Source organism: Dreissena polymorpha, chromosome 1 (genome assembly GCF_020536995.1).
Source record: "Dreissena polymorpha isolate Duluth1 chromosome 1, UMN_Dpol_1.0, whole genome shotgun sequence".
Classification (NCBI taxonomy): Eukaryota; Metazoa; Mollusca; class Bivalvia; order Myida; family Dreissenidae; genus Dreissena; species Dreissena polymorpha.
This window is the reverse complement of record NC_068355.1, coordinates 50,264,180-50,291,685: the sequence shown is the minus strand read 5'-3', so window position 1 is coordinate 50,291,685 and position 27,506 is coordinate 50,264,180. Positions and strand designations below refer to the sequence as shown.

Sequence of the window (27,506 nt, the reverse complement as noted above, 5' to 3'; positions counted from 1 at the left end):
AGCATACGAAACCGGTGTAAATACCTTAAATGCATTTTGCGATCTTTACCATATATGCCAAATGCGACCAGTACTTGAACAGGTTATCTTATGGTTCATAGCATACTGTTTCGAGAAAGGCTTAGCGACCCGCACGGTCAAAACTTACTTGGCCGGAATTAACTTTTGGCAACAAGTACAGGCCACAAATCGTTTTCAAAAGAATTAAGGCTAAGTAAGGTTATAGAAGGCTATTCGCGATCAATGGGTATAAACAAGGACAGAAGACGCCCGATCTCATCCGAAAACCTCGTCAAAATAATACAGCAATTGCCAAACGTATGCTATAACTCGTATTAGGCAACTCTATTTGCTGCAATATTTTCCCTCGCCTATTTTGGGCTATTTCGTATAAGCGAGTTGGTATCACCTAAACGACCAGAAATGTACAGTGGAAACCCTCTAAACCGGATCCTCTTTATACCGGAATCCTCTCTAAACCGGACAAATTGTCCGGTCCCATTTTTTTCCCTATAATACCATGCGTAAAATATCTTCTCGAGACCGGAATCTCCTCAATTTCGAATACCGGTCATTCTTTGGATCAAAATTGGGTCATTCCATACGTAATTGTACCCCGCTAAACCGCTCAGGGCCGGTTTATCGCACCTCCGACCTAGTGTCGAAAAGTTGTGAATAGCGGATTAAAGACGCGTGAAATTTATAAAGGTGGTCGAAAATTTGTAAACTGTAAAAATCGCAAACCATTGTATAGATACTTGCCCTGTGATGTATATATCGATCAATAGAGGTGATATTACTGATTATAATTACTGATAGCAAACATAGAGTTCTTTAGTGTGTTTTGTTGTTGATGTAGGAAGCCGTGTTAAATTTTTATAATCTTAATGCTATTATATTTTGTGTAGTTTATTACAAATTTTAATTTAGTGTCATATGAAATGGTGATTTGCAGACTTTTTGAAGCAGTTGCATAAAGTTATTCATTTAGATTTTCAAATTGGTTATTAAGATAACTAAGACTAAAAATGTCCGAGCCTCCTTCTAAGCGAATGCGCGTGGAATTGTCTCTAGAAGACAAAATCAAATTGATAAAAGAATCAGAGATGTTCCCTAAACCTAAACTCAAGATTTTGTCAGAGAAATATAGGGTAGGAAAGTCGACGATCAGGGATATCGTGCGAAAATAGTCTGCGTACATATCTCATTGGGAAAACTCTTTACCAAACAAAAGTCGGTTTAACAATGAAATGAAATTTAGAAACATCAACGAACTTGTATGGGACTGGTTCTGTATTGTAAGGGCTAAGTCATCTCTGGCCCGATCATACAGGAACAGACACGGAGCTTTGATAAGGAACTAGGAATTAGTGACTTTAAAGCGTCTAATGGGTGGCTGTGTGGTTGGAAGATGTTTTTCAGTGTAAAAAGGAACTAAATTCTCCTAAAAAATGCATACATGTGTAAAATTGTTTGTTTTTCAGGTTGGACTGTTTGTTTTATGTTGTGAATGATATTGCTTTCGAATCAATAGATTAAGTGACATGTGTTGTTCTTATTTGATGCAGTATCAATAAATGTTATATGTAAATAAACTATTAAATTTTGCTAAAAGTGTTTTTTCCATATCAGCTATGTAATAGAGCTTCTGAAAGTAAAATAGACAATGTCCCCTCTAAACCGAAATCCTCTCTAAACCGGAATTTCCTCTTGGTCCCGGGGATGTCCGGTTTTGAGGGGTTCCACTGTATAACCAAATCAGAACGTTCGACGTTGAATTGTCGTTAGACCAGTCATACATCTCAATCCGCATCGCCAAGTCAAAAACGCTTCAACACAACGCGGCGGTCACACTCAAACTTCCAAAATCGGAGGAATCAATATGTCCTGTCCAGAGAATGCGCGATATCTGGCAATGTCACCGGTAGGTCCTGCAGCATTTTGCCATATGGGGGGTATGCCAGTTACAAGACAGCAGGTTAACGCGGTACTAGCATAATGCCTCGGCCGCACTGAATTCGGCAACGCTTTTTTAACACACATAGCTTTAGAATTGGGCGCGCAACGGATCTGTCAAGGAATTCCTCTTGAAGTCATCGCGAAACTTGTGAAATGGACATCAGACACATACAAAACGTAACATTAGACCATAACCCTTAAAATGTATTTAGGGCACAGCAACTAACAGCTGTGACTTCACTAGTGATCCATCCCAGACGGCCGCGCCTATAACGAGCTGTCAAAACCGGTATAAAACGCAGAAAGGTAACTCTGCAGTTCATGTTACAGTTTCTGTACTTTGAATTCAGGGATTGGCTCCCTTTCATTTCACTATGAGTGAATGAGGATTCTTATGTTGATACTCTAGTCTCTTTCTTATAAATCGATACTTCCGAGTGGCAGCTTTTAGTAGTATGCTTATGCTTTATTGTATGTTGTGATTGTAGATATGCTGATGAGACTGTAATAAAGTAATAAACCTATATTCGCTTAATTGGACTACAACATTATGATTATACAGTAATATAATCGACACGTAAGAAGACTTGTATTTGGATATACATGCTTATATAGTTTTATGCAGTTACACTGTGAGACCTTATATATAACGAATACTAATATGAATTAACAATTGACCTTTGGTTTTTGTACACCCAAAATGTTATGCGTTCTTGGGGACAGTATTCCTCAGCGGGCAGGAGCAAGAGCCAAAGATTGGGGGATAGAGAACCTGCGACTGCCCACAAGCATCGCATGGTGGGGAATTGGCGGCCTGACATGGTCAACATTACGGAGGTCAATAGAAGCCAATGTGTTACTTTCCACACCGCAAAAGGTATTGGTATTGCACCTGGGCGGAAATGATCTGTGCACCGACTCATGTACAAAGGTAGGAAATAATATAAAGAGAGAAATTAAATATTTAACGACAGCTTTCACATACACAGCAATAATCTGGGTGGAGATTATTGACCGGATAAATTGGCTCTCCTTCCACCACAGGAAAACTATTACGTCACAACGTCGCCGTGTAAACAGGTTTGATCGAGTGTGTGTGCAGTGGGCAAGCCGCAGCACCAGTATCACTGTGGACATTGATGCAAACACCCCGGATGTGGTGCACTTGTCACCAATGGGCACCAGTGTCACCAGTGGGGTTGGAGTTCTATCTGGACACTCTGCGGGATGCCATTATGCAATTTTTACAACCCACAATGTGTAGGCCATAATCATTGTAAACATTGCAATTTGTATCGACCAAGTGGCTAGTACGGGTGTGCTATCAGAATTTTTGGGAATAAATTGTTTCAATTTATTTGTGGCGTAAAAGTCTGTGAGTACAGGTTGATGAATTTCTCAGTTCCACTCATTTTGGTTAATAAGTATTAATTTATTAATAAACAAGAATATTCTAGGGGTTTTGAGTTCTCCGCTGCCATTGCTTGAGGCTCCTTTGGGACAACACTGCAATGACGCAGTGGGCTCACAACCCATCTCTTAACGTAAACATTATAGCAAAATGCTAACTGCACGTGGCGAGGTTTGGTTTGTTGGTTGCTTGGTTGGTTTGTAACCCAGACTAACAGGGGTCAGGTAGATTAGATCTTCCCGGCACTACACCCTAACGTTATCGATCAGTATACCTTTTTAAATGAATTTAAAACCTGTATTATAGACACTTTTAAGCAAGAAACTATGTCTAAAATAGAAAATAGCTCTATGTTAAATCTATACAAGTATTGCAAACTATCACATTACTATGAACCCTATCTAGATATTTTGTCTAAAAGTAACCGTTCATTTATGAGCAAGCTAAGATTAAACGGACTTCCTCTAAATATACAAATAGGTCGCTATAGACATATTCCTAGAGAAGAAAGATAGTGTACCTTTTGCAATTCTAGCGATATTGAGGACGAGTACCATTTTGTCATTGTATGCAAGTGTTATACTGTAATAAGAAAGAAATATATTAAACAATATTACTATGTTAAACCTTCTGTATTTAAATTTACACAACTTTTGACCTCATGTAATAAGACAGATATAAATAATCTTTGTAAGTTTGTTAAGGACGCTCTAAACTACAGAAACACGCAAAATTTTGTTAATAACTGAAACACAGTTCATCTCCGAATAAATTCTCGATTATGTTTTGTTTAACTAATAAGTTTGTATAACCCTTTCACTTAATGCTATGTCATGTTGTTTTATGTATTATATATGTATATGTATTGAAGACGATGTACTTGTACAAGTCTTAAATAAAATGTTCTGTTCTGTTCTGTAAAGTTTGGTGGTTACTGGCACCGCAGTAGGAGCCAGCGTGTAATTTTGTTTACCGGCTTGTGGTATCATGGTTACTGGTAAATGGTATAACTGGTGAGATACATGGGTTACCGGTAAAGGTTGGTGTATGCCAGAGGGTTATATAATGTGGCTGTCAGAGGGTTATGTAGTGGGTCACTGGAACAGGTATACATACGCGGTTACGCTCCGTGCAAGTCCCAAATTGGTAACCATCACGTCTAGGAAATTATTATTAAACACACCAAGTGCTCACAAGGTTTTGCGCCACATACTGCGGCCTTTACGCCAATACCTATCCCAGGCTTTTGATAACTTTGACATACAATAATTAATTGAATGTATGGGTATTTTCAACATAGAATTAAAGACAATCCACATATATTCTGGTTATTTATTGTATATTATAAAATAAATGCAAATGTATTTATTCCTATGTTTAAAGATAGACTTATTGATACTACATAGGTTTGTGGCTAAATGATTTAAATGTTAAAGGTTCATTAATTTTATACAAATAATTGAAACATCGATTTGAACTATCTCATTACCTTAACATAATCCAAAACTGTAATTTAAGAAAATACATATAAAAATTAAGACTTTCGTCCCACATGTTAAAAATTTATTCCGAGAGACATATAAATATTCCTAAAAACTAACGCAAATGTAATATATGTAACTCAAGTGATATTGAAGACGAATACCATTTTGCAATTGTATTTCCTCTGTATACAGATATAAGAAAAATGTATATTGTCAAATTCTATTATAACCGACCTAGTATGCATAAATTTATTCTTTTGTTAACAAATACTATAACCAAAGTCCTAAATAAACTCGCGATATATTATACAAATTTGCTTTTAAAATGATAAATGATATATTGAATGCAAATGTTGATTAATATGATGGCCTAAGTGCATTTTTAATACCTTTTTATGTACTATTTTGGTCACTTTTGCAATACTATGCATGTTCTTATTGCTTATATATTGTCAGTTTTGTATATGTAACGATGAACTGGAAATATTCAAGTTATACGAATAACTTTCTGTTTGCTTCTGTTCTGTTATTGTAATGAGTCGTTCTATACATGACTTTATAATAATTGTAATAATTGTTATTATCATCATTACATTCAAAAGCACCTTAATAGTATTATATTCATATGAAGCGAAATATGCTCCTCATATTTTTACGAAATTTTGTCTCACATTTTAAATGCCTAAGTTATAAAGGCCATAGCCAATTTAACGTCTTATATGATAATTCAACAAACACAAACTTTTATTACGAGTTTTGTTCGCGGTGTACTCATGATATCATGTTGAATAAGACCATTTTCGTGGCATTATACTCCGTCCACCAATGTATATTGGTCACAATTATCTATTTATAGTATTGTATGTTGGCTTTTTGTATTTGACAGTATTTTATGTTTTTGTTTAGCTATTTATTTTCAATGTATTTCTCACACTTTATATGAATAAATCTGTAATGCAAATGTGGATATCTAAATGTGAGTCACATGCTTTAAATAAGCATCTGCAAAGTTCACTCAGTTGGCATAACGTACAATATTTCAATTTGCGTATTTCATTGAGGTTCATCGGCTTTTCAGTATTTAATTATGTTTTGCTATCACTAACTGGTTTGAATTATGTTCGGTTGATTTTGTGGTGTTAGCAAAACAAAATTGCTCATTGAATCTCCCACACTCACACAACTAAAATTACGATGGTGAATGTTCCCGATCGATCGATCTCTTAAACAATCTCTTTTCCGTGTACCCACTTAGGTGATTTACATCTCTTACGATCGTTAATCGGTAGATTTCATATTCGAATGCAGCGATTAACGAGATTGTGTTAGGCGAAATATTGTTCTATTCACTCCGTCGTGCTGTTGTTCCAGAAACGCTGATCGAAAATCAAATATGCGTTATTGGATAAGATCATGCAGTAGTATTTTCCACGCAGAGTTGTCGTTCCATGTTCTCCTGTAATCGTCGTGCAAGAGATTGCTGCAGGAGATACAATGCTGCCATAATAACTTGTTTAGATTGTATGTATCTATTTAAAGCTTAAGCGCTGCTCAGTGAATAAAATGATGTTATTTCCGAAAATTTTAATATTAGCTCTAGAGAGAGATAAACGACGTATGCATCTATTTACCTCCCTTTCTCTATTCACTCGCTTTTATTGCAATCTGGGGAATTTGAATCATACCCTTGAACGTTGAACGCACTAATTGGAAACACATGTTTATTGATTCTTCATTAGAATAAAAGAAGTATACGAAACCAAATAAATTAAATAAAAAATAATTTCCTTTATGTAAATTTTCTGTGTTTTATTAAAACCAAACTCACCACATAAATTGGCAACACGTATTTACCGCTTGCCGAAATTGATAATATATTTTGAAAAGATAATACGAATAACTCAGCTGGTCATCGTATACCTCATATATATGTAAATACCTCAACGGATTCTTTACATAGGTACTGTTTTCCCTGAATGCTTATGATCCAATAATTCTGACCTCACTTATAGCTATTTAAATTGTAATGGGTATCGCTCTCCAAATTCGGCAATCGAATTTTGTGAAAAGAATCAGTTTTTGCATGTAACAAGCACAATATATATGAAAAAGAAAAATGCTGCTAGGAGGCATTTATGGAAACCAAATAATCTGTCAAACCATAGATATAAAGATATGTTGACTGTGAAGTGTGGGATTATAAATATGCAAATGTTCATCAGTTTAATGAAGCAAATGTCTCGTATGATTGATCATTTCTGCTGTAAGGTCCCCTCAACAAAATAACGGTTGAATTTATAAACAGTTATCTAAAATTGGCATTCACAAATATCTCCTCTTTTATGCTTAAGTTAATCCAGAATAATCGCTCTTGGTAGAATTAGTTAATTCGTCTAATATCACACCAACGAAATCGATAACAAGAAAACTAAATTGAAGTTTATCAGCGTATATCGTGCCTTCGAAATAAAGGTATAAAATTTACTTTTCTAACTAATGAACTTACAAACAAATGTACCTAAAAACTTGTGACAATTCGCCTTCGCCGGTGAAATCATATACTTTGTTTGCCATTTATAGTGTTAATATTCCATTTGGCGTACAAGAAAATGACACAACCTGTTTTATATGTGTTTCTATTCTAAAGATATTTACTGAATGAAAGTAGTAAAGCTTACATCGGACACTTGACCGTGAATGAAAGTAGTAAAGCTTACATCGGACACTTGACCGTGAATGAAAGTAGTAAAGCTTACATCGGACACTTGACCGATTTATCTTGACCAAACATAATGATAAAGCTGTGTTCAACTTGTTTGTTTTTTTCATATACATAGCAAGTGTATTTAAAGTATTATATGGCGATTTTAGTTCGCCGATTTATTTTCGCGAATTTATTTTCATTGACCTACAAAATGCGAATATTGTGACATATTATACGAAACAAATAAGTGTACTTCAGTTTCCATACTTGGCCTCTTTACAGTGTTAAATTATAGCTAACTTATGAGACGATTTAGACTTCACTCATGTTGCAAATTTGGATCGAGATTTGTATATTACTAAGCAGAAGCTATTCCAGATCTTCAGACGTCCCGCTCCTTTTATCCTCGAAAAATGAACCGTTATAAGTAATATCATAACATAGCAACGATTACTAACGAATTTGTGTCATTGAAAACACATGAAACGACTTTTGGAATATATAGGTTGCCGCATCAATTTGCGGTTATATAAAATATAGCAAACAATTACACTGAAAGTCTATAAGGATGGACATTCTTTTTCTTATCCACTCCTATTCTTTAGTAAATAATAAACATATATTCAGGTATAGACATGTATATATAAAGAATACCTATGGATGAATTCGTTAACTAAGTTTTATAATTTTATCTTATATTGTTTAATTATAACGATATTTCAGTTTTAGTGAACAAACAGAAATTTGGAAGGATGAGCAGATAATAGGATTGACAGTGATTCAATACAAGTTTAAGTGTTGTTTATCGGGTTAAAATTCGGGTCGTGCAAAGTCCTCGCACTGCCCTTCATAAATATACGATGATTCACCCAAGTGTCTCCTGTTCATTTTGAGAATACACCAGATCCAATTTTGATGACAGACGGATAAACCGTCATAAACGTATAAACGTATATTCCCCACTGTAATTAATGTGACAAATAAAATGACTACATGGTAAATAAAGCTAGCTGGGACAGGTTTTTAGTTAAACACCATGTCAGACAGGATCATATGCTTTAAGGAAGTATACTGCTCTAGTTTAATCTATCGAACAATTATGGACTCCAATGCTAATTGTTAACATGGCATTAAGAAAAAAATAAAACTACATGTATTATCTCTTATGATATTTTAAATGGTATTAACGGTATTTAAACTGTCCTTTACATCTTATTATCTCTAAGTTGCAAGCCCCAGTGACCTTGAATTTTGATCCGTTTACCGTCATACCATTTTCATGGTTATACATCAAAACATAATCATGCGGATACGAATGGTCTGCGGACCGACCTACCACGTTACCTATTGACTTATTTACCGACCTACCACCTTACCTATTGACTTATTGACCGATCTACCACCTTACCTATTGATTAATTGACCGACCGACCACCTTACCTATTGACTTATTGACCGACCTACCACCTTACCTATTGACCTATTGACCGACCTACCACCTTACCTATATAAGCATTAAAATTCACCTTGCAAAGTGCCACATTAAAAAAAGTATATATACATGTATATGGAGGGGGAACCCCTTCCAAACCCTCCCTGGATGGGCCCCCAGTAAAAAAATCCTGGGTACGGCCCTGTACATAGTACCCGAGCCGACAATGAACAATCGAGCGATACTGGAAGGTGCAACATTTCTCACGCCCCCTAGCATCGCCTTTAGCAGTATTCAATTCTCAACAGGAAAGTGCTGGAGTCATTGATCCCGAGGGACAAGAAAAACAATTGATTAATGTTCCAAATAAATAATTTGATAAATGACAATTCTATTATTTGAGCCAGGTCACAGGAAAAGTGCAGTCAAATCAGTATCCAATTAAATTATTTGTTATTGTCAGAAAAACGCTTTTAAGCAAACAGCTTTCAAGCGACTGCAGGCTGATCTGGATCCAAACTGGCCACAATCGCCTTAATGTCTCTTTTACTGTGACACAGTTCATTTAACTTTAAAATGATAAAAAGTACTTACACTAAGAAAGAGAATACAAACCAGTAAAGAGTTTGAAATCAATGTTGAATTTCAGGACAGCTTGGTGATATGCAAATCCCCGATGAAATGTTGATATCGGGTATCATAGTCATTCAATAAGTCGCAAAATGCTCGAATACAATTTATAAAGCACAATGTGACTTATATTGATAACTAAAAATACCAGTATGCCAGTTTGCCGTGTCAAGCTGTTACGATCCAGAAAGTCCTTCATTCACATCGAGTATATATCCTTCATATTCCAACTATTGTTGTCATAAGATTTAGTGAATAAATAACTCATATATCCTATATGACAGCTTCTAAATAGCGAAACAAGCCAATTTATGCAGTAAGAAAGTTTTGAATCGAGACTCTCATGGTGGCGGCCATTGTTGAATGTTGAAACACGAACGACAACTCTGCTAGTAGAATGTTATCAATGCCTACGCAGTGGCGAATGCAAAAGGGAAGTAACTGAAAAATCGAGTTATCTCAATCGGACTGGCTCGGTCTTTTACATAGGTTGCCATTGTGAATTGTTTTAGGTGATTATCAAACCTTGGACGATGCTGTTCGTCAAAAAGGATCGCGTCTTTGCAAATGTTTTCATAATGTTATTGTCTCGTTTGCTGCCAAATGGTATGTCTCGGGAGGGAAGAAAAACTCGATAGTTATTATCTTCTAAATTACGTAGAAGAACTTTTAAAATCCAGTCCCGAAGTTTATCGTCTTCTTCGTTAAACGTTAGTGCTACGTCATGCTGAAATCTCTTAGCAGTCTCTGTTTTATTAGGGTTTGTTTGTCTCATTTTCAGAAATATTATGAGAATTTCATTTCTTAGCAAAGAAATTAGGAATCCACATATGATCAAGGCTGCCAAAACAGCCGACATAAACGATACAATGAAGATTAACGACGTTGTTTTGCAGTTTAACAAGGAACTTGTAAAATCTCGGGTTTCTATGATTCCATGGTCTGGTACGGCGCATTTGAAAAGTTTCTCATCATCGCATTTCTTCACTTTTAGCCAGTTTTCAATCCAAAGTTCTTGACATCCGCAGGTTAACTGCAAGCCTTCCATATCTGTGATACAAAGATTTCTATGTTGCACGCGTTGTGGTAGTTGTGCAAGCCGTACGTTATTCGATAAGTTAAGTGTTGCATTCTTCAGAACAGCTATCACAACATCATCTTTTTGTTCCAAATGGTTATTTAAAATATCGAGAAACGATTATTTTGATATATATGACTCATTTGACAACACCTTAATTTCATTGTTAGGTAATGTTAATGAAATGAAACGAGTTAATGTCGAATTCGGTAAAAGTTCTGGCATCTCCTTCAAGTTTGTGCAAGTAACATATAATGTGTTTGTGTTCGGTCTGTCAATGCAAGTACATTCTTGTGGACAGTATGCCTCTCGCGTGAGGTTACAAATAAGATCATATGGGTTAAGGTTTCGCACCTTGACATTCTTTAAACTTGGTGGATTTGCACAAGTGATGTTTAAATGATCCCGCCATAAACGCCATAGAGCATCCTTTACATTTTGCCCAATGCTCAGAAACGGCTCGAGATGGCAGTCACAATTCAGTTTAATGTCCCTGAAATCGAATCCAAACGAGCTTAGCTGTCCGAACTCAGCGAGACTTGAAAGGCCTAATAAGAAAGTGAAATCTGGAAATGTCTCGAAGTTGTTTTGATTGAGGCTTACAAATCCCGGTCCATATGTTTTGATTTTATCCAGGGTAAACCCTTGTGCATTTACGAACTTGTCAATGATATTACTCGTGTAGTCGACGTGGCAAAACGGATTTACAGAAAAAGCATTTGTGATATCCAAATCTCTAAGTTTGTTGTTCTCAAAATCCGCAAACATTAAACTTTGAGTAGGCTGTGATATAAAAGCAGGGTCCATGCTTTTAATTTCATTATATGACAAATCAAGATGTCTTAAATGAGTTAGCTGATTGATCGTTGTATTTTTGAATTGTGTTATCTTGTTGTCGGACAGATCGAGTTTGTCGAGTTTCTTCAGGCAGTTTAAGCTTTCGACTTTCCGAATTTTGTTGTAACTGAAATCAATTTTAACGATGTGGAGCCAGTACTTAATGGTTTTGTTTACATGCCGTGAAAACACTTTTAGCCGTGAATCCGTGTCCCAGTCACACACATCACTCGGAATCTCTGTCATAACGCCATTAAGATGTTCGATCTTGTATACATTGCTCTCGTTAAATATCTCGGGATCAACAACAAGGGATTTCCCCCGATACACTGATGTACTCGATAAGCAATGCTTTCTCTTGATCAGACCACGATGTCTGCGAATTACATGTGCAACACACGTCGAACCCAGGGTACCCTGAAAACTTCTTCGTACTATCACAATTTTCTGTACAACACAGCAGATCGTCTCGTTGTATCCCGCTTGGTGACCAAGGCTGCAGACCTTGACACTGGGCGTCCTCACAGTTGCCACCAAATGGCATCATCAGAATCATCATGCAAATGTACTGCGTCATTCTAAAAAAATGAAGTTTAAACTATACATATGAATTGTACACGGATATCAATGGACGCAGTTTCCTGCATTTTGACGCAAGTAAATTTATGTAGATTTATATTTGACTAGTGCAAGACTGGCCCAATAAATCCTGATCAAAGAGTCAACATTAATTCATTGCAATGACCCAGTTATGCTACTAATGGACATAACCCTTGTGTATTTAGCATTTTCCGTTATTCTATATTAAAATATGACATACAATTTAATATGTATTTGTCACTGACTATTAAATTGTTTATGCCATAATTAGAACGTAGTCTTTACAAACTAACTGAAATAAATCATTTCAATCGAGCTAAAATAAATAGGTTTAAAATGACACAAAATAAAATAAACTTAGCATATATACAAAAAAATAAAATAAAAACAAATTATGTTAACAAAACACGGCTTAAATTTAACCTGGTAAATTGATATAACAAAAATACTACCTGATTTTCAGTATCTCCCTAATCATACCGATGTCCTTAAGTAATATGGTCGATTGTGCATTTCTTTAACGTCTGTTCGCTTCACTGGTTGCCGATAAACTAAGATCGGATGAAAAAATCAATTTTAAATAAAACAAACACACAGGTATAATGGAAAAAATAATATATTCGAACATAGTACAGAAAACGACACATTTAATAACTATTTAGGACAGCAAATGGCAAAATTAATATAAACTATGTGCAAATAAACTTTGTTTTGTTAGATACCGAAACGCATGAGTTGAAAAATGAGATGTGAATTTGATGCAAACATGGCTAGTTACATTTTAACAGCAAAAACATTTTAAAAGATTCGGTCTTTTCCGATCATAACAAACTTAAAGAGGCCTTTTCACAGATTTTGGCATTTTTTAACTTATTCATTAAATGCTTTATATCGATAAATGTAAACATTGGATCGTAACGTTCTTAATTTTCGCGACTCGAAACGACTGACGCGTGACAGTTGTTTTCAGTTCAAACATGACTTTTGGTCATAACACTATCAAAGGTAATTACCGCTAGCAGATGCTTTACCCGCAAAATAGACGGACAAATGATGTGCTGTATTTTTAATTTTCGCGACTCGAAAACGACTGTCGCGTGACCGTTGTTTTCAGTTCAAAGATGACTTTCGGAGTGAAATATAGTGTCCGCTGGTCGTTATGAACAGGTGATCGTTATTCTCAAGTGTATTATAGAGTGATTTTTGTTTGGGGGGGGGGATCGAGACTAACCGTTGTCAACAGGTGACCGTTATTCTCAGGTGGCCGTTAGGTCAGTTTCGACTGTACATAACAAACCAGAAATGTGTATTAAATTCACGCAGCCACCTGATATAGGCTGTTATGCTGCACCGGCTACGTGGTCATGGTGAAGTATATAATAGGAGAATGCTGACAGCAGAATAATTAGAACGTTTACATGACTTATTTTGGCAGGGTCTGATGTAGGTCCCGTCTCCAGACTTTCTTTAAATAATGAGACGTTCCCAAACATTTTAAGTGTACCCTGCAAAATGGCGTTCGCTTACTTATTAATGTCAATATGTTATTTCCTGAACGGCCCTTTCCCCAAAATAAAGAAAAGGGGCAGGTAATAAAGCTTCAGAACCCAACCTCAAGAAACGTCGTTGATGACAATCTCAAGAAACACGGTCATAAGACATTCAAGCTGCCATCTTTGTATTGAAACTTAACCCAAAACTTAGTAAAACAATCACTATAACATGTTTCGAGAATCTTACGTTTTTGTAAACAGATTGTAAACATTTAATAAACAGTTATTACAGACCTCCGGTTATCGGATCCACGAAAAGCAATGATTGTTTGTAACATGTAAGGCATAGGAGAAAATAAGGGTAAGTGTGATATATCGGTGGAATTGTGTAATTCGTCGTCCTACAGTGACGTTTATTCAATGTCCTAACCGTTTCTATCAAATTTATTTTATAATTAATTTCAAATGATATAATACAATTTGTCTAAAAAAAACCATAGTATTAAGCGTTTATAGTTAACAATAATTTTATTACGAAAAATAATACGTTTGTTTAGTTATAAAAATTAAAACAAAATATGCCACTGTTTGAATTGAACATATATCGACCTATCAATATACAAATGTTGTTTCATTCATCCGGTACCTCTACACTAAGAAGCCATGTATATATACAGGGACCTATTGTTTGTATAGGTCCCTGATATATTGGATATCGCGTGTAGCAAAATGATTTGATTTGATGGTGCAGCTCTCTAGGATTGTTAACATGCGTAACACGCCTATCTATCGATTTTTAATGGATCCGACCTTTGACAAGCCTCGATCAGATAAATATGTATACAACAATACCGGCATGTTTCCCAAAGTAAACATAAACAAAGTGAAAAAGGCGGGAGAGAAACCTTATGTGCCCAAGTCGTCCAAAACTAGACACAACACATAATCACACGAGGAATACCAAAAAACAAATCTATAAAATTAAAGCCATCGCCTTGGAACGGTTAATTTTGGGGTTTAACGAACGGGTTTTGTATGAGAATATGACCCAAGTGTGAATTTAACCCCCCAAAAAACATCATTGCTATAAGACAAGCTAACGAAGTTTTTATTTAATCAATTTTTAAACATGCAAAAGCAAGTTGAATGGTATTCAAATCTATAATCTTCTCGTAAAATTTTTCAAAACCTATTGATCACGGAAGATTTTAAAACATCAGGTGTGACTCGCTTAATCGTATACATTTCGATCTGGCATGATTTCGCATTTGTAGTGAGAGTAGGAAGTAATTGTTTGATAAGGTATTTACTTTGTAAGGCCAATAGGAAGTAAATATCTTTAAGGGGATTTTAAGTGGAGACAAAACGTGCGATACATGTATATCAATGTTTATACATATGAAACAAGAGAAATAACATATTACAGATGGTAATTATCGTAAGATATATTTTGATAATCATTAAATAATAATGCCGTGTAGAATGGGTGTAACTCTATCCCAAGTATTCTGAAAAATCCTATTGATATAACAGAAGGACCGTTTGACGTTAAGTAATTCGTTATGTGGACACTTTTTTCAACTATTGTAAGTTTTTTTGTCTATTGTATAAAGTTTTCAAACATTATAATTTGACCATAGAATAATTTAAGGTTTATGATTTTGTCGAATAATTATAACTTTGAGGATGGAAGGGAGTAACGCCAATATTGTGTCAATCCTTTTGATAGCATGAATATTAATACAGGGCTTTCATTGTGCTAATCGCATTTCAAGATTGATTTCAAGGTTATGAACGAAATTTAGATACGATTAACGACGCCCTAGTGGTTCTTCCAATCTAGATGGTGTTTTTAATACATGGGTTCGTGTGGATTAGAAGCATTACTGAGTCATAAGAATAGACTGATATTGACTCTTTGGTCAGGATCAATTTGGGTCAATATACAGGCATCTGTGTGTACTGAAATCCCTTTAAGCGTTTGAGATTTTTCCCAAAGAATGGTAAAAAATGCAATTATTTCTACATTGACGAACATTGTTGACCGATTAAGTTGACGCGACCTCCCCACCACGCACAAAAGCAATATACAAATAACCACACGACAAAAGAAAAAGGCATCATAAATCTTCGCCGGGGCAAAAGGTACTTCACCAACTTTATCGTAAAAGAGTAAGTCATGTTTTCTAAATATACTTTGATATTACGCGATTTTATAGTTCCGAGTCATGAACAAACAATTGAGGTCGAGGACTTGTTGGACAATGCTACATAACAAGGAGAGCGAAAAGTCATGAGGTCCAACGGGAACTGAATCAGGGTCTCCCGATTTATAACCAAGCACTTTAACTGCGTCGCGAAAGACGTAGCCCAACAGCCAGGCTATTGGAAGTGAAGTTAGTTCATTTAAAAAGTCAACAAAGCTGACAAAAAAGAGGTAGCGAGCGGCTGGTCAAGCAGTTTAAAGCTCAACTAAATGTTGATATGGCTGCTTAGATGCATAGAGCTCTCAATGAGGAACTGACACACCATCTGGTGGAAGTTGTTTGTTTGCACGATTTAAAAATGTTTCACTTAAATACACACATATAAGAACGGCTAACTTTGGCATTAAAATCTTGTGAACTACGAGCGCAGGTTGATCGTCAAGTTCACCAATACCAAGGCAAGACAACGCGAGAATTTTTTTTGGCAAGGACATTAATATAAAGCTACAGGTCAAAACAGTTCTTTGAAGCCAGATCAATCAAACGTGAGGGCGACTCTGTCGACCTGGGTGATGGGCGAAAATCTCTATCGGGTAATCAGTTGTAAGCGAACATTCCTCATCAAAGATACCAATGTCTTAGCTGCCATCCTAAATGGTATAATCGTCGTATAAATTTGCAACTTTTCCATGAACAATCCATAATGATTGTGCTTCTTTTTGTCTCGTATTATTGTAATTAATCGTTCTGGTCATTACTTTATAATAATTGTAATTGTCATCATTACACTGTACATTCAAAAGCACCTTTATAGTATTATATGCATATGAAAAGGAATATGCTCCTCATATTTGTACGAAATTTTGTCTAACAGTTTAAATGCCTAAGTTATAAAGGTCATAACCAGTTTAACTTCTTATATGATAAGGCAACAAACACAAACTTCTATTACGAGTTTTGTACGCGGCGTACTCATGATATCATGTTGAATAAGACCATTTTCGTGGCATTATACTCTGGCCTAAAATGTATATTGGTAACAATGACCTATTTATAGTATTGTATTTAAGCTTTTTGTATTTGACATTATTTTATGTTTTTCTTTCGCTATTTATTTTCAATTTATTTCTCACACTTAATAGGAATTAACCTGTAATGGAAATGTGGATATCTAACTGTGAGTCACAAGCTTTATATAAGCATCCGCGAAGTTAATTCAGTTTGCAAAACACACACTATTTCAGTTTGCGCATTTCATTGAGGTTCATCGGTGTTCCAGTGTTTAATTATGTTTTGCTATCACTAAGTGGTTTGAGGTTTGTGTGGGGAAAGTTTGTGGTGTTAGCAAAACAAAATTGCTCCTTGAATCTCCCACACTCACACAACTAAAATTACGAAGGTTAATGTTCCCGATAGATCGAGCTCTTAAACAATCTCTTTCCCGTGTACCCACATATGTGATTTAGATCTCTCTTTATCGATCGTTTATCGGTAGCCTTCATATTCGAATGCAGCGATTTACGAGATTTACGAGATTGTGTTAGGCGAAATATTGTTCTATTCACTTTGTCGTCCGGTTGTTTCAGAAACGCTGATGGAAAATCAAATATGCGTTCATGCAGTAGTATCTCTCACACAGAGTTGTCGTTCCATGTTCTCAAGTATTCGTCGTGCAAGAGATTGCTGCAATAGATACAATGCTATCACAATTGCTTGTGTAGATTGTTAGTATCTATTTAAATCTTAAGCGTTGCTCAATAAATAAAATGTTGTTATTACCGAAAAATATAATAATAGTGTTAGTCCTAAAAAGAGATCAACGATGTATTCATCGGTATACAAAAAAACAAATAATCTGTCAAAACAAAGATTTAAAGATATATTGACTGTGAAGTGTGGGATTATAAACGTGCACATGTTCTGCAGTGTAATGATGCAAATGTAGTGTATGATTGGTCATTTCTACTACATTTTGTATAAGGTACCCTCAACGAAATAACGGTTGAACTATAAACAGTATTCTTAAATTGGCATGCACCCATATCTCGTCTTTTATGCTTCAGTTAATCCAGAGTAATCGCCCGTGGTAGAATTCGTTAATTCGTCTAACATCACACCAACGAAATATCTAACAAGAAATATCTTTTAAAAAGTTAATCGGCGTATATCGTGCCTTCGAAATAAAGGTATAAAATGTACCTTTGTAAGTACTGAACTTAAAGGAGCTTTTCACGTTTTCGTAAAATGACAAAATTAAAAAAACAATTGTTTCAGATTCGCAAATTTGTGTTGTAGTGTGATATTTGTGCGGAAACAGTAATACTGACCATTAACCATGCTCTAAAATACTCATTATATGCATCTTTTGACGATTTAAAAACCTGAAAATTATCAAGTGTTGCAACGCGAAACGATTGGGATACTACGTGGATTGCTTATATAAAGTATAAAATTCATCACTCTTTGTATGAGCACTGATGGCCGAGTGGTCTAAGCTTTAGACTTTTACTCAAGGGCTCCATGGGTCAGTGGTTCGAGCCCAGTTGAGGTTACTTTTTTTCTTTCTTTAATTTTTCATTCTTTTTTGTTTGTTTTTTAATGGAGTATTTTCCCGAATATTTTCATTCATAAATATAAAGCATTAAAAAAAAATTCAACACATTTTATTTCTAGATTGCATCTATATACAGTATGAATAATAACATTTTAAAATCAGACATAAGAAAATGGCAACAAAAATACATATACATGTTATGAATTCAACACATATCATAAGTTATTCGTAATAGTATTCATCGATGACTAAGCGTATTGGTTAGTGAACTATCCTGTAAACATTACAATTACGTGTAGTAGTTTAGTGTTGAAAAATACATATACAAAATACGTAAAGAACGAAAAACAACAGATGTGTTTGTCAGAAACACAATACCCCCTACTGCGCCGCTTTGAAGCCATATATTTGAACTTTGACCTTGAAGGATGGCTATGACCTTGACCTTTCACCACTCAAAATGTGCAGCTCCATGAGATACACATGCATGCCAAATATCAAGTTGCTATCTTCAATATTGCAAAAGTTATGACCAATGTTAAAGTTTTGGGACAGAATAACAGACAGACAGACACATACAATGACAGACAGGCCAAAACCAATATAAAGCATTTAATGACAAACTTCAATACATGCTTAAATCTGTGAAAATATCAAGTTTGAAACAAATGTACCTTAACAACTGGTGAAAATTCGCTGGAAAAGTTATATATTTTGTTTTCCATTTATAGTGTTTCTATTCCATTTGGCATACAAGAGAATGAAACCGTCTGATGTAAAAAAAAAACACACCACTTTTGAATGTGTTATGTTGCCATTACAACTATTTGGACCGTTTATTTTTCAAATTAACCTAGTTTATATATGTTCCTATTGTAAAATTGTTTACTGCATGACAAGTAGTAAAGCTTACATTGGACGCTTAACCGATTTACATTGAGTAACCAAACACATTGATAAGGCTGTTTTTAACGTGTATTGTCATATCCATAGCATGTGTATTTAAATTATTATCCGGCGAGTTTATTTCGCCTTTTTATTTTCACGAGTTTATATTTATTGACCTACAAAATGCAAATATTGTTACACATTATACGATACAAGCAAGTGTACATCAGTGTTCGTACTTTGCCTCTTTAAAGTGTTGTATTATAGCTAAGTGTGAAACTTATGAGACGATTTATACTTCACTTACGTTGCAAATTAGGATCGACAGTGTATATAACTAAGCAAACGCTATTCCTCATCTTCAGATTTTCCGCTCCTTTCATTCTCGCAAAATGAGCCGTTACAAGTGATACCATAACTAAGCAACGATGAATAACGAATTTTTGTCATTGAAAACACCTGAAACGGTATTTGGAATAGTTAGGCTGCCACATCAGTTGTCGTGGTCATATCAAATACATAAAACAATTGCACTGAAAGTCTATAAGGATGGAAATTCTTGTTCTTATCCACTTCTATTATACAGTATACAATACACATATATTCAGGTATAGACAGGTATATATAAAGCAAACCTATGGATGAAATCGTTTACTAAGTTTTATTATTTCATCTTATATCGTTAAAACATAACAATATTTCAGTTTTAGCGGACAAACAGACAAAGAAGGATGAACAGATGATGGGATTCACAGTCAAACTGCACACTTTTAAGTTTTGTTGTTTAAGTAAAAGGGACCTTTTAATCGGGTTAAAATAGGGTTCGTGCAAAATCCTAACACTGCCCTTTATAAGTATACGAAGTTTTATCAAAGCGTCTTCAGTACTCTTTGATAAAACACAAGATTAATGTTTGATATCGGACTGTCATATGAACAGTTAGACAGGTGGGCAGTAACACAAAAAGTAAAAAGGGTAAACTTATATTCCCCACTGAATGTTTAATAGGACTAATAAAATGACAACAGTGTCAATGAAGCTGGCTGGAACAAGTTTTAAAGTAAATACCAAGTGCAACAGGATCATTGGCTTGAAGGAAATTAATTGCGACAGTTCCAATGACAGGGTGCAGAATCAACGGTGTTTTCAGGGGGTAACACACGGGCTGGACAGAATGTAATCACAACTTTAAAATCTTTATTTATTCAAGTTTTATGAAATACATTTGCAAAAATATTTTGTGCGTAAACGACAGTTTTTCTTGCAGTTTGTGCCGATGTCTTAAGGTATAAGAATAAATCCTTGAATACGTCTGAAATCGTTTACAAAATTTCACGTTCCGTAAAACATAACCGTGTAGTTCAAATCGAATTTTGAACAAGAACACAGGCTTGTTAAATAAAGTAATTCTGATGTATTTTACATTGCCATGAGCAGCATAAAACTCTGTCTTTTATGAACTAGTTGAAATTCTTACAAAAAAATTGTTTTAAAAAGGTAATTTGAAATAAAGCACCACTAACCGTCGTGTTTAAATCCATAAAAGTTAAAAGGTGGAACCACACGAAGTCACGTGATCCTGCACTCTGTTTAATCTATCGAATAATTATGAACTTCGGTGCTCAATGTTAACATGGTATTTATATCAAATGAAACTATAATCTCTTACGATGTTTTAAATGGTATTAACGGTATTTAAACCGTCCTTTATATCTTATCATCTTTATGTTACAAGCCACAGTGACCTTGAGTTTTGATCCGTTCACCTCAAAATCGACAGTCGTCTTTTACTCTGCAGTTACCTTCATACAATTGTCATGGTTATACATCAAAACATAATCGTGCGGAAACGAATGGTCTTCGAACCGTCCTACCACCATACCTATTGGAATATTACCGACCTTCTGAAAGACCGATAGGCGGACATTTGCAGTGCATATATCCCCACTCCTAAAAGGGTCATACCTATGACACTGTTATATACTTGTTAGTATAAACTATATATTTATTGATGCACATGTACATTGTAAATTTACAAGATATAGCTCTGAATGTTCCTTCATTGATTAAGATGTCTATTTTACCTGGTAAACCAAGGTTCTACAAGGGTATAAAGAAGAAATCTACTTTGAAATGCAACGTGCTTTTCGAAAGTAACTCTCAGAACACAAGTATTTAAATGGCATGCCCTGTGTATTTTCTATTTAAGTCTTTCTTTTCAACACGGAATAAAATATCAACATCAAAGGGTTTGATCATATCAATGTTACTATTTTCGGGGTATATTTTAGGATACCCATTGAATTTTCTATGCGTTTCTGTATATTTTATTTTTTTAACGATTTCTCTGCGTTCTGATTGGTTTGGTGCTGGCCCAAGTTTGTCATAAATATCGTGCATGATTTGATCGCCGTGATTACCGAACTCAATTGTATGTCCGACCCGAAGAAAGGCTGAAATCTGTGTGATTGATACGTCCGAAGGTGCAAGGTGATCGTAGTTGATAATGATCAGCGTTTTCATTCTGTCATCTTTAAACTGGTTCCAGGCGCATTTCCATTCGTTCTCTGTCCACAATCGGCCGCTCTGATTTTCCGTTTGGTGAAGATATTTTTCTGAAAGTACTACTAAAAAGGATCGCGTCTTTGCAAATGTTTTCATAATGATATTGTCTCGTTTGCTGCCAAATGGTATGTCTCGGGAGGGAAGAAAAACTCGATAGTTATTATCTTCTAAATTAGGTAGAAGTACTTTTAAAATCCAGCCCCGAAGTATATCGTCTTCTTCGTTAAACGTAAGTGCTACGTCATGCTGAAATCGCTTAGCAGTTTCTGTTTTATCGGGTGTTTTTTGTCTAATTTTCAGAAATATTATGAGAATTTCGTATCTAAGCAAAAATGTTAGGGTTCCACATATGATCAAGGCTGCCAAAACAGCAGACATAAACGATACAATGACGATCAACGAATTTGGTTTGCAGTCTAACAAGGAACTTGAAAATTTTCGGGCATCTACGAGTCCATGGTCTGGTACGGCGCATTTGAAAAGTTTCTCTTCATCGCATCTCTTCACTTTTAGCCAGTTTTCAATCCAAAGTTCTTGACATCCGCATGTTAACTGCAAGCCTTCCATATCTGTGATACAGAGGTTTCTATGTTGCACGCGTTGTGGTAGTTGTGCAAGCCGTACGTTATTCGATAAGTTAAGCGTTGCATTCTCCAGAGCAGCTATCACACCATCATCTATTTGTTCCAAATGGTTATTTGAAATATCGAGAAACGATATTTTTGATATATATGACTTATTTGACAACACCTTTATTTCATTGTTAGGTAATGTTAATGAAATGAAACGAGTTAATGTCGAATTCGGTAGAAATGCTGGCAACTCCTTCAAGTTTGTGCAAGTAACATATAATGTGTCTGTGTTCGGTCTGTCAATGCAAGTACATTCTTGTGGACAGTTATCCTCTCGCGTGAGGTTACACACAAGATCATATGGATTAAGGTTTGGCACCTTGACATTCCTTAAACTTGGTGGATTTGCACAAGTGATGTTAAAATATTCCCGCCATAGAACATCCTTTAGATTCTGTCCCATGCTTAGAAACGGCTCGAGATAGCAGTCACAATCTAGTTCAATGTCCCTGAAATCGAATCCAAACGAGCTTAGTTGTCCGAACTCAGCGAGACTTGAAAGGCCTAATAAAGATGTGAAATCTGGAAATCTCTCGAAATTGTTTTCATTGAAGCTTACAAATCCCGGTCCATATGTTTTGTTTTTATCCAAGGTAAACCCTAGTGCATTTACGAACTTGTCAATAATATTACTCGTGTAGTCGACGTGGCAAAACGGATTTACAGAAAAAGCATTTGTGATATCCAAAACTGCAAGTCTGTTGTGCTCAAAATTCGCAACAAATAAATTCTGAGAAGGCTGTGATATGCAAGCAGGGTCCATGCTTACAATGTGATTATATGACAAATCAAGATGTCTTAAATGGGTTAGCTGATTGATCGTTGTATTTTTGAAGTGTGTTATCTTGTTGTGGGATAGATCGAGTTTGTCGAGTTTCTTCAGACAGTTTAAGCTTTCGACTTTCCGAACTTTGTTTTTACTGAAATCAATTTGAACGATGTAATGCCAGTACTTCATGGATTCGTTTACATGCCGTGAAAACACTTTTAACCGTGTATCTTTGTCCCAATCACAAATATCACTCGGAATCTCTGTCATTACACCTTCATGATGTTCGATCTTATATACATTGCTATCGTTAAACATGTCGGGATCTACCATTAGGGATTTTCCCGATACACTGATGTACTCGATGAGCAATGCTTTCTCTTGACCAGACCACGTTGTCGTCGAACTGCATGTGCAACACTTTTCGTACTCAGTTTGCCCTGGTACTGTTGGATGGTCATTCTTGCAGGCATTACTAACAGTACAGCACAACAGATCTTCTCGTTGTATGCCACTTGGGGACCAGGGCTGCAGATCACCTTCACACTGAGCGTCCACACAGTTTCCACCGAATGCCAGCACCATAATTACTATGCAAATGTACTGGGACATTCTGAAAATTAAAGTGCAAACTATTCATATGTATTATACACGGATTTCAATGGACGCAGTTTCCTGCAATTCGACGCACGCAAATTTAAACAGATTTTTTTTTGACCGGTGCTAATGAACTTTCTTGGATCGACTTGTCCAATAAAATCCTCATCAATTTATTGCAATGACTCAGTAATGCTATTAACGGGCATCAACCCTCTGTATTTTAAACACCAAATTGTCTGAACAGACCCATGGGAGGTCGTATATTTTATCTCAATTTCATTCACGTCACTGAAATCAATATTTAATGGGAAAAAGCACAAAAACAGCTCTATTTACATATTCCTGTTAAGTATTCTATTGCCAAACAATTGGTTGTATTTCATCAATATTTTAAGTTCATACAATTATTCGACCAAGTTTAGTGGAAATTAAAACGTAAAATTATGTAATGGTTCAGTCCAAATGTTTTTTTAATCTGTACCCAACGAGAACATTTGCAATAGCTCAAAAGTGAAAGTATCCTCAAAAGTGAATTCATTCACAGCAATGGTCACTATCAAATGTCCACATGCTTTGTGCGATTATTGTAGTTAGAAGCATTTTCTAATTTCCAGTTACATCTAATAACATGATCCTCAAGCAGTTATCTATACACATAAATTGTTTAGTTCATATTAAGTAAAAAAAATAATTCTTATACGATAACATTTTGCAAAAATGGTTTATTTGCATTTGAAAAAATACCTTATAATTGTATAATACAACTACCCACAAAAATGCCATTTACGTTGATTCAATTTCAGATGGCATGCTCAAAATAAAAAGAGTACCGGCTAATTGACTTCGCGTTCCCCATAATATTTGATGTGTTACATTATCAAGTGGCCCATTACTAAAAGTGTTCAAATCATTATCCTGAGTCCGAACTGGCCACGCCCCATGCGGCTCATGATACTCATATGTATTCATCGTAATTTGTGTTCGTCTTCAATGCAACCACAATGGTTAAAAATCTTCTTCTATGAAACCGCAAGGGTATCATGATAAATATGTTGCTTGTAATATCGTACGGTGATCCTCTATTAAGATTTTGTTTAAGTCTATATAGTCGATATTGGCCTTGTAAAGGTGGGTTAATTTTTTTCTTGGTGTATTAATAGAACACACCTTATTCTCTAAAACCTCGTGGTCTAGAGGTCGTGGATCTGTTATGTAACATGGTATGCTGGTCCTCTACCAAGTTTTTTTAATAGTGCCACTGACATCAAAACTGACCACGCGCAAGATAAATAGACATTTATTTAGTAAATTCCTTAAATAATCTCTGAAACAACTAGGATCACGGGTTTGATATTTGGTATTTAACATCCTATGTTTGTCCTTTACCAAGTGTGTTTAAGTCATGTCCCAATAGTCAATTTAAGCCAACCATATAGGTTATTTGCTAACCTAGAATGAATATAGTTAATACTATAAAATAAATTATCTAAAACCGTAAGGCACCCCCCCCCCTTTTTTTTATTTGGCATGGGACGTTTACAGTTTAGTAAGTTTTAATCATGCAATTGGGTTCAAAACATTCAAAGTCCTATGGGTCAATTTTGTTTATACTTGCATAGTACTTGTCGATAGCCACGCAAGGGTCAGGGGTTTGATAATATGTAACGTTGTTTGTTTTCCTCTTCAAATAATGCCCATGGGATAGAAAATAACCACACCCCTGAGGTCGCATGATTAATAAAAACATAATTTAATACCTTACTTTCAAAATCTTAAGTATGTGGAATCGAAAGGGTAAGTGGTTTTTAATTCGATGTGCGACATCTTATAATGGTCATCTACTAAGTCATGCACCCGGTATCAAATTTGGCCCTACTCAAGATATAACTTGTTTGTATATGAACAAATGCAACTTTTTGTTAATACAAATAATTTATTTTTTAAAAGAAAAAAAGCACTATAGCTGATTAAAATACAAATGTAATTCCCACCACCCAAAACACCAGATCAGTGTTCAAGTTTGAGCATGTGTTTATTTCAAACAAGAATTACAAGTTAATAGCTGTTTATATTTGATCCTTACGTAATTCTGAAGGAGGCAGCAGTCACAAAAGTAAGAGTATTCGTGACATGCATAAGGTAAAAAGGTAAAAAAAATCAGTTATTTAACCAAAATCATCTTTGTTTAACTGTTTTCAATTTGGATAAAGTATTGTGTAAAGTGACCATTGCAAGCCGCACGCAAAGTATGCTATAAAACACTGGTAAACACTTTAAAACTCAATTTGTTGATAACAATTCGAATGTATTCAGCATGCAGATTAATGAAAAATCGCCCTGTTAGCTCGTCGACCAACAAATATCGGTCAATTTGAACCAGAACTAGAACATCAATTAAAAATGTATAATTGATAATAAGCTATGTATTTCTCGCATAAAAACAATTTTAAGATCAATAATAACACGTTGATATAAAACCTATAATTAAAACTTTTTTTTTCGAAACATAGCTTTGTTCGTTATTCTATGCTTAAACTGGATATACAATTTAATATGTATTTGTAACTGACTAGTAAATCGTACATGCATAATGAGAACGTAGTGTTTAAAATACTGAAATAAATGATTTCAATCAAGCTTAAATAAATAGGTTTATACTAACAAATTAAATAAACTATGCATACATACAAACAATAAAACAAAACCAATTATGTTAACAAACGCGGCTTTAAATGTATCCTGGTAAATTGATACAAAAATACTTGCTTTTCAGAATCTCCCTGTTGAAACCGCAATGTCCTATGGTAATATCGTCGATATTGCTTGCATTTTGTAAACGTCAGTTCGCTACACTTGTTGCAGATAAACTAAGATCGAATGAAACAAACCCGGGGATTTTATCTACCCGGGAACATGGACAAGCTGTTATCAGTTGCAAATTAAATAAAAACATTAGTTTAATGGACACAATCATATACTCGAAAATACCTCAAGAAACTTACGACACATTTAATGAATATTCAGGACAGAAAATAGCAAAATAAATAAAAACTATGTGCAAATTAACTTTGTTTAATTATATTCCGAAAGGCATAATTTCATCAATAATGAGATTTTAATTTGATGCAAACATCGTTACTTAGATTTTAACTTTTGTGAAAGATTGTATTGGTCTTTTCCAATCATAAAAAAAAACTAAATAGCTTAAATCAAAGGCATGATGACTGTACTGATATAAAATCCATAATTATAAATATCTTCATAAAATCTTTGACAAAACCAGTATTTTTCGTTTTAGTGACATTTATAAAGATAAAGGTTTCAAGCACCTGTTTAATGATCCTTTGCATAGATATTGGTCGATATGCAGGAATTTAACATGCTGTTTTTAAAAATGATATTGGCGTATGTGTAAAATGAACTTAATTTGCATATGAATAGCAAACATGGTTAGCACACCGATGAACGCAATAAACGAAGTCCTAAATATTCATAAAATATATCGCGATTCACAAACACAAAAGAGAAGACATGAACATTTTCGGTGCACATAGATCTATATGCTGATTCATTCAGGGCAAATTAAGATGGCAATTTTGCTTTAAGTCGTACGAAGTAAACCGAAATAAATACAATTTAAGGACTCATGTAATCTCGACCGCA

At 35.0% G+C, this 27,506-nt stretch overlaps 1 protein-coding gene across 1 annotated transcript; it reads right to left on the bottom strand.

Annotated features, from left to right (window-relative positions):
* Positions 1-18,517: 18,517 nt before the first annotated feature.
* On the bottom strand, positions 18,518-26,696 carry LOC127879809 (uncharacterized). The gene is made up of 2 exons (XM_052426862.1): positions 26,610-26,696; positions 18,518-23,856 (listed from the first exon to the last, which is right to left on the bottom strand). Exon 2 carries the CDS (start codon positions 23,853-23,855, stop codon positions 21,453-21,455), a length of 2,403 nt encoding a protein of 800 aa, XP_052282822.1. The 5' UTR covers position 23,856; positions 26,610-26,696; the 3' UTR covers positions 18,518-21,452.
* Positions 26,697-27,506: the final 810 nt, after the last annotated feature.

Bases quoted from the DNA above. Each gene is read 5' to 3' on its own strand.
- LOC127879809 (XM_052426862.1), bottom strand. From the start codon at position 23,855: ATGTCCCAGTACATTTGCATAGTAATTATGGTGCTGGCATTCGGTGGA.